Source organism: Gambusia affinis, linkage group LG11 (assembly GCF_019740435.1).
Source record: "Gambusia affinis linkage group LG11, SWU_Gaff_1.0, whole genome shotgun sequence".
NCBI lineage: Eukaryota > Metazoa > Chordata > Actinopteri > Cyprinodontiformes > Poeciliidae > Gambusia > Gambusia affinis.
The window spans coordinates 17,331,337-17,346,936 of NC_057878.1; the positions used below are offsets into that span (position 1 = coordinate 17,331,337).

General features: G+C 40.3%; 1 protein-coding gene across 6 annotated transcripts in view; it reads right to left on the reverse strand.

Moving 5' to 3' along the window:
- Positions 1 to 15,600, reverse strand: part of LOC122840024 (plakophilin-4-like) — a 91,913-nt gene that overhangs the window by 66,009 nt on the left and 10,304 nt on the right. For 4 of the 6 annotated variants that reach the window (XM_044132134.1, XM_044132130.1, XM_044132133.1 and 1 more), the window contains exons 1-2: positions 12,553 to 12,698; positions 3,583 to 3,716 (exon numbers count right to left, since the gene is read on the reverse strand). In XM_044132134.1, the coding sequence (XP_043988069.1) occupies positions 3,583 to 3,716; positions 12,553 to 12,559 (141 nt within the window). In that variant the 5' untranslated portion in view covers positions 12,560 to 12,698. Of the gene's footprint in view, positions 1 to 3,582; positions 3,717 to 4,703; positions 4,723 to 12,552; positions 12,699 to 15,600 lie in introns of those variants that run through there. The other 2 variants (XM_044132132.1, XM_044132131.1) reach the window with 2 other exon arrangements.

The following is a 15,600-nucleotide window of genomic DNA, read 5'->3' on the forward strand; positions in this document are numbered from 1 at the left end:
ATCAGCATATGCTGTCAGAATAGCCTACATCCAGTAAGTATGCATGCATGCACATGCGCGTAAAGACATTTGCGACATTTAGAGAAGCTGTCAGTTCAGCATACGCAACAAGATACAACACACTGCTGCCAGTCACCAGGCAGCAGTGTGTGTTATGCAAATGGCAACAAATAATTGTCAATGATTACTAGATGGATATACATGCACAATGTGTATTTGAAGCATGGCGTAGCAGTAGCCACAGTGAATGACAAAACACGGCCCGTGTAACACGCTCTGTATAAAACAGACTGTTGCTAGCCCTCAGCATTTATTAACAACTCATAGGCAGAAGTGAGAGTGTTGTGCAAAACAAATAATCAGCCGGATGGAACATGATGCGCTAACTAGTAAAACTAAATTTGACAAAGCTTCGAGGCAGATAATTTGCCTTAATGAATTTTAATAATTAATTGTTGCCGTCCTAAATCAAACAGCCAATAAAGAAAATTTACAAACCAGGTACTAATAATATTTCCCTGCAAACTGTCTATTTTCTCAGATACTGCATGAAAACAGTCCTTTGAGCTTCAAACAGCAATGATGACTGCAGTTCAGTAAATTGTGTACCTTTAACCCGCACTGACTCTAATCATAATAAACATTTAGTAGAACCATTACTCTGAAATTTAACTAACATCATTTGGTTGGAGAAGATAAATGTCCAAAGTTTATTTTGTTACAAGAAATTAGTCTTTTCAGAAAATGTAATAACATTGTGTTATCGCTAGTTGAAAAGAAGAAGTGGCTCTGTAGGTGTAATGACATTTTCCCTTAAATTAGTGTAACGATAACATTTTCTAATAACTAGATAACAAAAGTGTGTTACATATAATGTTACAACGGAGTTGCAGAGGACCTGTGTTAAGGAACCATTTGGCATCTATAATGGTGTAAATCAAACACAAATAAAGAATATCTTTGTAGAAACATTTGTGTTCTGAAAAGATACACATATGGATCTTACAGATATACAACGGCCCTAAGCATATCACCAAATAAGCTACAAAAAGGCTTAAGGACAATGAAGTCAATGTTTTGGACTGGCAACCAAAAAACTCTAGAAGCCAACAAACCTGACTTAATTACATCAATTATGTCAGAAGGAATGGGCCAAATTCCCAGCAAATATTTGTCACAAAATTGTAAAAGAAGACCAAAAACATTTGACCCAGGTCATTCAATGTAGAAAAACAAAGACAATTTGACCAAATTAAAAGATTTTTTGTAAACTATTCAAATTTAGAGAATTTTTAACAGATCGCAAATGTTTCCAAAGAAGAATCTCACTCTCACGATTCTTGCATGTAGCTAACACAAATAATTCTAGTAAACCAAACTGACCTAAAGCACAACTTTAATATGATCTAACGTCTTTGAAAAATAATGTACATTTGTACACATGGTATGAGAATACAATACAAATACAATATATTTGAATTGAACTACTGAAATAACTGGTTTATTGAGATGCACACTATATTACCATGGATTCAGTCATAAAGACTAAATCCACATTAAATAGTCATTCAAAATTAGAGTCTTTACAGCCACAACTTTCTCTACACAGCTCTAATTACACTTAAGATCAAAGAGATATAAACTACCAGCTCCTTGACTATCCATAAGACTAAACAGGAGGTTTATTAGGACATTAAGTACTGAAGAATGAGTTTTCAAAGCTAATTCTGAAACATAATGATTAATGATTATGATGGAAAAATATGAGGTACTGCAAGGGAAAAAAGTGCAGTGTTCAGCAAGAAATGCCCTGAATATTAAACATTTAAAATAGGCTTGCTGGAAATCATTGTGAATGTGTCTCCCATAAGGAGGAAATGAGACAGGGAAGACATGTCCAAGCAAAGGAGTACTCTGTGAGAAGGAAATCATAGAATGCAGGTGAATCTATCCTTGTATGGGCATCTTGGCAAGCCTTGAGCAACTGTTACTACAACAGTTATTGAAACAGGACTTGGAAACAAAAAGAAAGAAAAGCAGACCAAAAGAAGGGATTGGTAAGGAAACTGCAGGGAAGGAATTTTACAGGCAAAAAGAAAGAAAAGAAAAAGAAACAACTGAACTAAAAAGCTAGTCATTTTAAGCTTGTGCTCTTAAAACACACATGGCCTTTGGCAGAGCCGTCCTACATGTTTACATCAACAGAGCCATCCCTGGAAGGTCTCACAGGAAAACCATTAAGGCAGAGAGGAAAAAACATTCTCACATTTGCCAAGCGTGACCTCTCACAAGTTTTTCTTTCTACTCACCCTTTTATTTTCCTGTCCAACTCCGCTCTGTCCAAACACACAAGAACGATCATCTTACTGTCTCAACTGTTCCGATAGCAATTCTCTTAAAGCATAGCTTCAACTAGTAAGTCAGACAGTCATTCAGAAAAGCAAAAGTTCAGGCAGAGTACTTGCTCTTCCTGCTTGCCTGCATGGATATCTGCTCGAACCGGACGAGCAACTGAGAAATACTCAAATACTCTAAGGAAGGACGTGAGCACGGACAGGCGCTCCCCCCTTCCCCTTCCTTGCTTGTGGAAACAATACCAACTTTCCATCAGTAAGTCTACATGGATCTTAAATCTGAAAATAGATTATTGATTACATAAAACTTATTATACAGTATAATTTAGATGACTTTCAAAAAGTTAATTTAAATAAGCATGAAACAATAGAATTAAAATGTAAAACAATGAATAGAAGTTTTTTTATGGACAATTTCCAGAGAGGAAGTTTCAGGAACATAGAAGACTGTCTTAATTCTAGAAAGGAAAGAAAAGTGTGTGTGTCATGTGTGCATGTGTGTGCAAGACCAGGGGGAGTGTACATGAATCACAAAGAGTGAGGCAGAAATGGAGCGAATCAGAGGTCACGTCCCTCCTCAAGCCCTGAAATGCTGCTACAGCTGAGCTTCCTGGTCATCCACTGATACAAGCCAGACCTCAGCTGCAGGGCGTAAACAAACAATATCCTGAGTCAAGCTGGGTCCACTTCAGATTTTTAGGAGAAACAAATTAGTCTTAGATGAGTGCTATTGTAGGAATTTAAATAATCTGTGTGGTGTAAACTAGGAGGGTGGCAGAATCATGTGCAGGGGGAATACAGCAGTTCAGAAAATAAATGGCATTATATTATGAGGAAATATTAAAGTAGCACTTCAATAAATCATTCTTGTTAAAGTTTTGGCACAAATGGACATTATCACAAATTTAGCTAGAAAGCTAAAGGACAATCAAGTCAGAGTTTGGAATGTCCATCAAACAGTCCCAATCTCACTCCCATAAAAACTTAAAATGGGTGTGTAAGCAAGTTTTCCTATAAACATCATGTAGTTGCTGTAAGTCATAATGAAACATTACCTATAAATTAGCAGAAGAAAATGCACATCATAAAATGTGTGAGTCACTAGACAGAATAACAGCCAATAAATGCCACCGTACACTAATGATTCATAGTGTGAGATACTTTCTCATCATAAGGCATAAAACATGACTCAAACAGACTAAGGATAGCTTAAAGAGAAAAAACCCACCTGTTCTTTGACAGAGGCCAGGATGTTATTGGCCGTGTTGTTGGTCTCCATTTTGCGGCCAGCTGAACTGTCACGGATGGTCAGCAGAAGCCCCTCCTCCGTCACTGCGCTCTGCTCAGGAGCTGGCATTCCTCCTGAACAGACATACATAAACACACAACGCTGTGGTCAACATAGACACTCCGCTCCAAAGCTTCTACACAGAACAGAATGTGTGCAAGCCTGTGCAAACACACTTCCCTCATAAATTTGACTTAAAACCAACCCATTCCTGTTATACACTGGCAAGTGATGCTGCGAGTTGACCATTAGTGGTCACACACCATACCAATGCATACACAAACATACACCCACGCATGCCATATGGCCTGACGAGAAGAGGACTGTCAGTGTTTTATGTCTCTGACATTGCAAATCAGTGCCATATGGCTATCAAACAGCCTACAACTTAAACACGGATTGATAGGGAAAAAGAATCACACAACAAATGCAACACAAATGATGGAAAATGAGCTTAGCTGAGGCTATTCTAGCATGTGGATGGTAGAGGTAATGATGTGCATGTTTGCACATTGATGCAGTGGAGAGTTTGCAGAAGATAAGCAAGAGTAAAAACAGCAAAAGCAAGGAGATCAGATGTTCTTTTCTTGGCTCTCTATCTTCCAGTTGAGGGAAGCAGAATGAATAGTGATGGTCTCATTAGTCCACCATCAACTGCTGAAAGAGACAGTCCAGGAATCTCTGCTCCAGGTAAATCCAGATTTATTAGAAGCACCAAGACAGACAAAAATCAAATGAGATGAAACTAACAACACAGAAGCTACTGTAGCATGTTCAATTACTCTTATTGACAAGCAATTTAGCACATAAAAGATGTCCAGACACTCAGAAGAAATGACTCCTTAGGTATTCTGGCAGCCTGTCACCTAAAACAGCCTGGGTTATTCAAGGTGTGTGGGGTGTCCGGGGTCAGGTGCCAGCTGTCTCTAGAGTGACAGACTGATGTTGTGCTGAGTGGTTTAGTCCATGGAGAATATGTCTGTATCTCATAGGGCTAAAACGATTACTCGAATGATTCGAGCACCTCAAATATAAAAATTCCTTGAGTAAAATTTACCTACCTCAAAGCTTCGTTGATTCATGTTTTATTATTCCAGCCGGAACATTTTTGCGTTGCGCGGAGCTCTCACTTTCGCCTCTGAGTTGTTGATGAAAGCTAAGTGTTAGCAACATAATGTCCAATTTTCAAGTTCGGCCCATGGGAATTTTATTGATTTATGATAATGCCCGGGTTTTCATCATTTGTGGGGGACCAATAGGCATCCTTAAAATGACTGGCGTGATGCCTGGAGTACAGCAGCCTTTCTCCTCCTGCTGGTTCAAAGCGAACAGTGGGAAGAGTGCTGCGGGAGTATTTACACAGGTAAGCACATAGACTGAACACGGCGGGCGACTGAGTAGTTGATGCTTACAGTGAAAGTGTAGCTTTACATGGAATCACTTGAATTAGGTTGTGTGTTCTTGTTTTAAATCTTCATAATAATACTGTTAACATATCCTTAGCGCCCATGGTTAATGGTGGATAAGCAGTCATGGCTAATGCTATTTATATCACCAGAAATAATAACTACTACCAGCCATGACCTTTCTGTGACATGACATAAATACCAAACAAAACGCTGCAACAAAAAAGGAAAAGATATACACTTATCCAAATATTTAGTCTGAAGTTGGACTTAAAAATGGGGACACTCTGTAAATACAAGAAGACTAACTACAAATAGAAAAAAAACAAAAAGAATGAGGAGTGCCTATATCCAGAAGGCACTATTAAGCAAAGAAAAAGAAAGTGTGACTAAGCCTACCTCTAATATTTCCAGTTTTATCAGAATTTCAATAGTGGTGGCCCCTTAGTTTCAGCCTCTTGGTTTCTTCAAAATGGAAATGAAAACAAAAATACGACTGCCAGATTACCAGAGTCTGACAGACCCAGCACACTTGTTCTGCAACATTTTTCTACGTAGTTCACCTCTAACACAGAGGGGACAAAACCTTACTGAAAACACTTCCACAGTTCACACAGTAAACATGAGACAGAAGTAGGTAAGGAACTGTGGAAGTGAATCCAGTCTGTTCAGGTTTCAAGGATGTCATTAAATTAATGTCTCGGGATCACCGTGTGCATTTCTCAGAGTAAACATCACCTCATTCTGGTCAAAACATCACAGCTACTTCTTCTAACAAAGTAACAAACTAACACTAAGGGCGAAGACAACTGAAAATGATGAGCTAATTTTTATTCAGTGACATATTTGTATCTTCAGTCAATGAGGTATAATAAGCATCAACTTCACAGATACTATTTGTAGTCAGATTTAAATCTCCCCTTTTATAGTAAAATAATCCTCTGTCTCTCAAGTCTCCTAAGAAAAGTCTGTCTGACCCCACCCTAACTAGCTGAATCACATGATCTAATGTGCTGACCTCAGACTTGGCCACTCCCAGGAGCTCCTTATACAACCACTTTTTCTACAAAACTGTCTTTCAATCTAGAAGAAATGTAGCAAATGTTAGCAAGAGAAAAAGAAGTATAGCAGTACAAAACCATTTCTAGAACATATCAAGTCTTGCTAAAATCAGTGTAAAAGATGGAGCTCTGAAAGTCTAAATACTCCCACTGTCAGGTTCTATGTTTTTTGGTGTATTTATTTCTAGTTTCCTGTGTGTCTGAGTCTCTGTGTTGTCCTGTCTCCCCTTGATTAGTTCCCAGGTGTGTCTCGTTCCCTGATTACCTTATGTGTATTTAGTGTCACCTGTGTCTCTGTGTCTTGTCGGATCCTCGTCACGTCACGTCACGTCACGTCTACGTTTGGTCACATGTCACTCCTCGTCGTCCTGTTCCCTTGTTGTATCCTGGTTTGTCATTAAATTCATTATTTTACATTCAATCCGGTCCATCAGCGTTTTTGCCTCACCTCCACCACCGCAAATCATGACAGTAGGATCCGACCACAACCGAGGTGAGGGCGCTCCCCTTTGGGGGCAGAAGAACCGCGAGGACTGGATCCAGCAGCAGTTGGAGTTGGCACAGAGGGATCTCTACAAGGATGTAGAGATCCTGCCTTCTCCGCTGTTGCTGGAGGAGATGGGTCTGAAGTCGGACTACGACTTGCAGAGAGAGGCTTTCCGGGGGACGAGACTGGCCTTGGCACCCCCCGGATTCGCTCCCGGCCGTTTTTCCCGCCTGGGAGCACAATCTCCGCAGCCAGCCCAGAGGAAGAGACGTGAGCCGCCGGTGGATCCGGCCCCTCGTTACCCTCTGCGGACACCAGGTCAACAGTTCGCCCGGAGAAAGCAGCGTGAGCCGCCGATGAACTCGGCCCCTCGTTGCTTCCCGGAACCACCACATCCGCAGTCATTCCGGAGAAAGCGGCGTGAGCCGCCGATGAACTCGGCCCCTCGTCGCTTCCCGGATCAACCACCTCCACAGTCCACCCGGAGACAACGACGTGAGCCGCCGGTGGATCTGGCCCCTCGTCGCCCTCCGGGAACGCCACCTCCGCTGCCGGCCCCGAGGCGCTTCGCCGGCACTCCTCCGCTGCCGGCCCCGAGGCGCTTCGCCGGCACTCCTCCGCTGCCGGCCCCGAGGCGCTTCGCCGGCACTCCTCCGCTGCCGGCCCGAGGCGCTTCGCCGGCACTCCTCCGCTGCCGGCCCCGAGGCGCTTCGCCGGCACTCCTCCGCTGCCGGCCCCGAGGCGCTTCGCCGGCACTCCTCCGCTGCCGGCCCCGAGGCGCTTCGCCGGCACTCCTCCGCTGCCGGCCCCGAGGCGCTTCGCCGGCACTCCTCCGCTGCCGGCCCCGAGGCGCTTCGCCGGCACTCCTCCGCTGCCGGCCCCGAGGCGCTTCGCCGGCACTCCTCCGCTGCCGGCCCCAGTAAGGGAGGAGTTTCCCAGTCCAGAGTTTCCCAGTCCAGAGTTTCCCAGTCCAGAGTTTCCCAGTCCAGAGTTTCCCAGTCCAGAGTTTCCCAGTCCAGAGTTTCCCAGTCCAGAGTTTCCCAGTCCAGAGTTTCCCAGTCCAGAGTTTCCCAGTCCAGAGTTTCCCAGTCCAGAGTTTCCCAGTCCAGAGTTTCCCAGTCCAGAGTTTCCCAGTCCAGAGCCCCCTGTTAGTGCCAGTCCAGAGCCCCCTGTTAGTGCCAGTCCAGAGCCCCCTGTTAGTGCCAGTCCAGAGCCCCCTGTTAGTGCCAGTCCAGAGCCCCCTGTTAGTGCCAGTCCAGAGCCCCCTGTTAGTGCCAGTCCAGAGCCCCCTGTTAGTGCCAGTCCAGAGCCCCCTGTTAGTGCCAGTCCAGAGCCCCCTGTTAGTGCCTATCATGAGCCTCCTAGTCACGAGCCCCCCTATGCTCCTCGTCACCGCGGACGCCCCCCGGACCGCCTCCGTGGTTCCCGCCTCCGGCGCCGCGGACGCCCCCCGGACCGCCTCCGTGGTTCCCGCCTCCGGCGCCGCGGACGCCCCCCGGACCGCCTCCGTGGATCCCGCCTCCGGCCTCCGTGGTTCCCGCCTCCGGCGCCGCGGACGCCCCCCGGACCGCCTCCGTGGTTCCCGCCTCCGGCGCCGCGGATGCCCCCCGGACCTCCTCAGTGGTTTCTGCCTCCTGAGCCTCCGCCCACCCTGTGGGTAGTTTTTTTTTTTGTGTGTGTGTTTTGGACTCTTGGCCTCCGCCCACTTGGTTGGGTGTGTTTTTTGTTATGAACTCTGGCCCTCCGTCCAGCGCCCCTCCGCCCACCCTCGTTGTGTTTTGGACTGTTTTTGGGCGTCTTGGAGCCGCCCTTTAAGGGGGGGGTACTGTCAGGTTCTATGTTTTTTGGTGTATTTATTTCTAGTTTCCTGTGTGTCTGAGTCTCTGTGTTGTCCTGTCTCCCCTTGATTAGTTCCCAGGTGTGTCTCGTTCCCTGATTACCTTATGTGTATTTAGTGTCACCTGTGTCTCTGTGTCTTGTCGGATCCTCGTCACGTCACGTCACGTCACGTCTACGTTTGGTCACATGTCACTCCTCGTCGTCCTGTTCCCTTGTTGTATCCTGGTTTGTCATTAAATTCATTATTTTACATTCAATCCGGTCCATCAGCGTTTTTGCCTCACCTCCACCACCGCAAATCATGACACCCACAAAGACTGATATTTCACAACAAATCTGACAATCATTATGTCCCAACTGTGTTTTGCATCAATGTTTTCACAGAGCACTTTGACATAAAACATAAATTGTACTACAAGTCATGTTTGCATGCACATATGCAAACATGAAACATTACCTTTAAGGAGAAAAGGAAGGAACGAGTTTAGATGCAATACCAAAACAGAGCTATTGCAACACGAAGCAGGTCAGTGTGCACATTTCACCTCAGGCAAATCTCGGCCAGCACCGAACACTTAGGTGAATGACAGATTTATTGTTCCAAAGCGTGAAAAACTGCTCTCTTTCAAGGTGAAAGTACGGACAAGGTTAACTGAAAGTACACTGTGTAACAACCCAAAACATTTTGGGTTTAAAAATGTTGAAGTTATATCATCAGAAGCATCTAAACAATTATAACAGTGTCATTTATAAAATCATAGCCTAACTGCATAAGCAGCAGTGAAAAATCTGAATACCTTATCATGTGACAGCATGAAAAACCCTCATTGCCAGCAATAAGATGAGAAACCCTCTGAATGACCTAATCAGGCCTGTATTGAGGAAGTCTAGCTGACTCTTCGTTTTTCAATGTTGCTTAATTTCATTGAGGTTCATGAGTCTTTTTTATAAGCAGAACGCTTTAAAAATCTGTACACACCATATTAATCAGGTGGAGGTGTGCAGTTTGGGGAAAAGATCATTTGCATTGCAGCATATTTTAAGTCATTCTAGTTTAGATTTTGGCTCAGATTTTCAAACTTACATCCATGACCATTCTCATGCCAAAAATGATGATGGATGTAAATGACCATTTTTGGTGATGTAAATGACCATTTTTGGTGATGTAAATGACCATTTTTGGTCATTTACATCACCAAATCTGTGTATTAAAAAAATGTATGAAAATGACCAAAAATCAATTACTGTTGCTGGAAAACATTTACACAGAAGAGATCAAGGTTGACTCAATTACTGTAAGACATTATGGTTCTACATAAAGGTAAAAAAAAAAATAATGACTCAATGCAAGAAGCAATAACTTGATGATGTATTTAATTCACATGCCTGCATCCTGTCCAGCAGGCACCATGCTTTACAGGAAGAGTTATATTGCATGGACTGTTTTCCTCACACACATATACAATCTGTAAATCTTATCTGACATTATTTATCTTGTATTATAAACCCACTAATTCATATATAATCCATTTCCTAACATTCTTGTATATTCTGTATAATCTCTATAATCTGTGCATATAGTTCCCATATTTATATTTATATTTAGTCTTGTACACCTGTAAATAAATATTTATATCCGTTCTGCTTATGTGTACTTGTTGAACACGAAGACTCCAATAAGACTCCTTATCCCAAAACAATAAAAAGTAAGAACCTGTAAGAAGCAGCTACTGTACATACATAATTATATCCCTATGGATTTTTTCATATATATATATATGAAATTCTTTTTGGTAGGTCTGCAAACTAAGAGCAACAATACAATTTGCATGCAGTTTTTGTCAAATATAGTCCTACCAATTATAACCTTTCCGACAGCAAGAAGCGAAAACCACAGTGAGATTAGGCTATACCAGTTTCATTTTGGTTTAACCAAAATCCACACTTTTGCATCAAAGAGTATATGTGGGAGAAGTGAAGATGGCGGCCCACTGACACTTGTAATTCAGACTGAGTAATCTGCAAAGTACGGGATAAACTGCTCACACTCAGGTGTGCAAAGCCTGTGGGAAGGTACCAAGAGGGCTCCAAGTCGTATCTATTACAGGGGTTTCTAGATAGCACAGAAATATGGGTCACTTCTGTGAGGAGAAACATTTAGTTCAGGGTTTTTACTGCAAAGCAACGTAGCTCATACTGATTTGCAGACTGAAGACTGTTGCAAGTACAGTTTACAAACATAGAGTGGTTAGACAATGATGTTAATGGCAGAAATACTCCCAATTCTTAGAAGACGTTACTTTTAAAAGTCCGAAAAAGAAAACTAGCTGGATTTTTAAACTGTCAATTTATAAACTCTCACTTTTTGTTTTCTGTATGTCTCTGTCAAAGAAATAAGGCTCTGTCAGCTGAAGACGTACAGTTCCCCAAATTAAATCAATTACTCCTATTATCTTTCAACATGGAAGATTTGTCTTAAAGAACGTGACTGACACTGAAAAACCGACTTTCAGCACAGATAAAAACATGCCTGTTCAAAACAAATTTCACAAGTACAACTGAAAAGTTAATTGAGAAATCCATGCTAGGAATCAATTTTAAAATTGCAACTTGAAGAGGAAAACTGCCTAAATATATTTTTCTATCTAAATATACTTGTTGTTAAAGTGATTCTTACATTATATCATTTTCAAATATAAAAAGTTAATATTTCTACCAGTACTGCTAAAAAGTAGCTTCTCTACAACAAAATTTTAGATTCTACAACAAATCAATTGTGATGTATCTGAAGTGGAGGTGGCAAAAGATCTGGGCAGTTAATATTCAGCGAGTCAAGTGGATTTTTTTAAATTATTGTTGGAAATGTGACACTTTCAAGTAATCCCAGAAATAAAAAAAAATGTAATGTCTTAAATTAAATTTCCAAAAGTTTAAGCGTTTTTTTCCACAATTAATCAAATTAAAGTGAGGTCTATCTAACCGGTTAAATTTGTTACTGATTACTACAAAAGAAAAATACACAGCATTTCAAACATAAAAGCCAAAATATCACTGCAAAATATAAAGGCACTCTGAGAAATTGGCTGTGGATCAGAATGATTTTTAGCTCTGTCACTTCTGAACGGGTTGGTTAGAAACTTCTACTCTGATTAGTTTTCTAAAAAGGCAAATGGACTAAGGCTGAACAACATCAAAAAATCTTGCAATAGAGATAATACGGTAAATATCTTGATGATGATATAAGATGTAATATATCCCATTTTTGGAAAATTTTTTGAAATTTTGAGAAAGATTTTGGGCATTTAGTTGTGGTATATTTCCTTGTACCAGTCTCTTTGGCTGACTGAGTTTACTCTAACCTTAAATGAGAAGATGAAATCTATAGCCTCAAACCTTAAACACCCTAAACTATAGGGGTGTATTAAGGAATGTAGTTAAATTGAGAAAAAAAAAGAATTTGACTGTCTTTAAGTAACACACTATGCTTTTAAGACTGACCTTTAAGCTTTATGCAATCAAAAGAATAGTTGGGAGAAAAATAGTACTTACAGCTACAACAGACTCCCTAGAGACCTACAGCCTACAGCACATAATCACTCCTTGCAAAACAGTGTATTGATTTCCCTGATAAAACTAACAACTTTAGTCCCAAACAAATTCACCAGGTTGAACTTTAGCTTGTTTTAACCAGCAAAACCAAACAAATTCACAAAAGGAACATTCCAAGGAGTATCGTTTTCAGGCAAAACACAAAAAAACAGAAACAACTTTGGCAATCCTATGCTGAGCACTTCCAAATAGAAAGCAAGGAAGGCCTGAAAAAAGAAACAAGCCACAGATTACTGTAGTTTTTTGTGAGCAACAAACCTACACAAAATTCCTCTCAGGACGATGATAATTTCTCAAAGCACATGATGGAATTACTAGCAAAAAATACAAGCAAACAAGCAAAAAACAACCTATGCCTGACAGGTTGTTTGACACGCCCGAAAACAAAAGGAATGCTGAGACTTGAAACAGTTTCAACTGTACACACAATCACTCCATCAATGATTACCCGGTGAAAGCCCCATAAGCCAATGAGGATGATAAAAGTCTCCTTTAAACAGAAACATACCTGTCATTCTGTTGGTCTACCAATGGCGAGACACACGAACCTGTGTGGACGAGCGACAACGTTCCAACAACATCTTCACCTCTTTCTCAATAAACAGAGGAGGCAAAATGATTCTACAAGATGCTGCACCAAAGCCTACCCTACACATTGAGCCTTACGCCCACGAGTGTTGCAATAACCTGAGGTCTATTTGAGCATGTGTCCACAGGGCAGGGCCTGCCCCTGACTAGCAGGAAATACAGTCACTCACACGCTATTAGAGTGCTCTAAAAGAGTATTTACATCCTTAAAGATTTTACTGTTTCTGTGTCTAATTATTGTCAAATAACCTGAGTAAATATGAAATGCAGTTTTTTTTAATAATGATTCGATTTTATTACAGAAAACAGCTATCCAAAGCATTCTGGCTTTCTCCTGTTTAAAAAAGTAATTGCAACCCTAAATCTAGTAACTCATGACTGGTACAACTATTTGAAGTATTTTTATTAGCAAAATAGTTACTGAATTTTAATATATCTAAGCAAACAAGCAATAGCGGGATAGGATTCACATTAAACAATAGAGTCCCCAAAATAAACAAAAGTAAATTTAAAAAAAAAAACAAATTCAACCAGGAAACACAAAAAAGAAACAGAAAACTCTAAACAAAAATCAAAAATAAACATCATTTTCTAAATTAAAGATTACCATACATATATTCTTCAAAGCCTTCTCAAATTATAAATAGTGGTTGATTTGTTATTTAATGTTGTGGCATATTAAATTGTGAATTATTATATTACATTTTACATCATGTTAGTTGATGTAGCTTTTCCCTGTAATAAATGGGATTTTTTTTTCTTTTTACTCAAGTTATCTTTGTCTAATGTTAAAGTTCATCTACAAGAGACAAAAAAGAAAAAAATAAATAATAATAATAATAATAATAATAATAATAATAATAATAATAATAATTAATAAATAATAAATAAAACTGAATAAATCTGTAGAGGCAAATACTTTTTCACAGCACCTACATCAGAATGCACTAATGCAGTGGTCCTCAACCACCCACGGACCAATTGGTACTGGGCCGCGCAAGAAATAATTAAATATGTCCGTTCTATGTATTTATTCTGGAGGACTTTTATTTTGAAAATCCTGAACCGGATGCTGTCGGTTACGTGTTGCGCGTCAACATGCAGCAGAATGAGTAAGAAACAACTGCATTGATACTCACCACGCGCACCCCACCCACCCCACCCCCAAGAAACAACGGCATCGGTCTCGATCCTGACAATGCCCCCCCTGGTCCGCAGAAAATTTACGAATGGTTGACCGGTCTGCTGTACTAAAAAGGTTGGGGACCACTGCACTAATGTACACATTATTAATGTGTCCTCTGTTAAACTAAATCTCACAAGAAATGTTTACTCAAAGGAAGATGTGTTAAAAAGATGACAGCGCTCCCAAGCAATCTATGCTTACAGTGGGAAGCAATAGATCTTTCAACAAACAAATCCCAACAGAGATGAGTCACCTCTAAAATAATTTCTTCACTACACTAGGTCACCTAATGGGGAGCAGAGAGGCTCAACTTAAGTCTCATCAGCTGTTTCCAACATGGCACCCACAGCAATATGTTGTGGCAGAGCAGGACATGAATTATTCTGATTGGATGCAAATCCCTTAAATAGAATCACAGATTGAGCTAGGCAGACATGCTTTATCCTGTCACACATTGTTAGTTAAATACATTTAATACCCTCATGTATTTCTGCATACCGTTACAATGCAAATACAGCGACAATTGTAGTAAGGCCGCCTAATAGGGAATTATAGTATTAGATTGGGTTGTGTGATTTCACAGAAGTCATTAAAAGAAACTAATTCATTTTGTACCACTTGTAGTAGAAGATTGTTGCTGAACATGATTTGATCATGGTTTGAGTTGTTCATTATTTAACCTCTTTTATAAGTTCAGCAAGTGTCTGGGTAAATCAGTGGAGCATTTTACTAAACCTGTGCACTCCATTTGCTGTGACAACCATTTTCTCTCCAGACAAAATTATTTGACATACCATAATAATAATAAGTTACTGATGATGACAAATGTTAAGTTACATTTTTATGTCCCAATGGACAGAAACACCAAAATCATAAAAATAAGAGCATAACATGAAATAAATGGATACATCTCTATCCATTCACACAGTAAGCTTGCCATTTAATTTTTTAGCAAAGATATCTCACGGTTTTAGATACAAAGTGTGACTGGAGCCCCTCCCCATCTCACTGCTGAATACTGACAACCTGCTGCCTAAAAGAAGGACACATCAGCATTTCCCTTGCCCTAAAGAAAAACTAATTTGGTTGTTTGAAATTACTTTACATGGTCTATGAACCAAACAAGTACCACCAAGTACAACACTGTTAAAACTATAGTTGGAACGCTAGAAAAGCTGTAAAGCCCAAATCATTTATCAACTATCAACTTGGTGTACTCCCAGCAGAAATAGCATAAATATGCAATATCTTGTTAAATTAGCAGTTGAAAAACCACTACTAAATATAGTGTGTTCATTAAATAGTTATGTTTAAGTCTTAAAAACAATGAATAAGTGTTCAAATTAACCTTATATTAGTCGAGATAAATGTTGATTAAATGATTATTATTTATTCTGCAACAGTATGAAAAAAGGTTGTTTTTCATTTTCAAGTAAAACTAATTAGGTCTGTTTTAATACCTTGAAACTGTGGCATAGCTTCACATAGTTACATTACCTTGACTGTCTCAAAGCAGTCTGTCATGTAAGTCAGTCTAAGTCTATATTCTCAATAGATATAACATCCTCTACTGTTTTCACACTCCTACTGGTGACACTTGTTCACTCCAATATTTCAAACAGATGCACCACAGTCCACTAAACATGAAAGCTGTAACCCCTCTTTCCTATTTTACTTGCATGAGTTAAATAAACAAAGAAACATCTAAATGTAGAATTATTAGATTATGAGACCATGAAAATTAAACATTACAGTTAGAGAAATTCAAAGATATGGCCACCC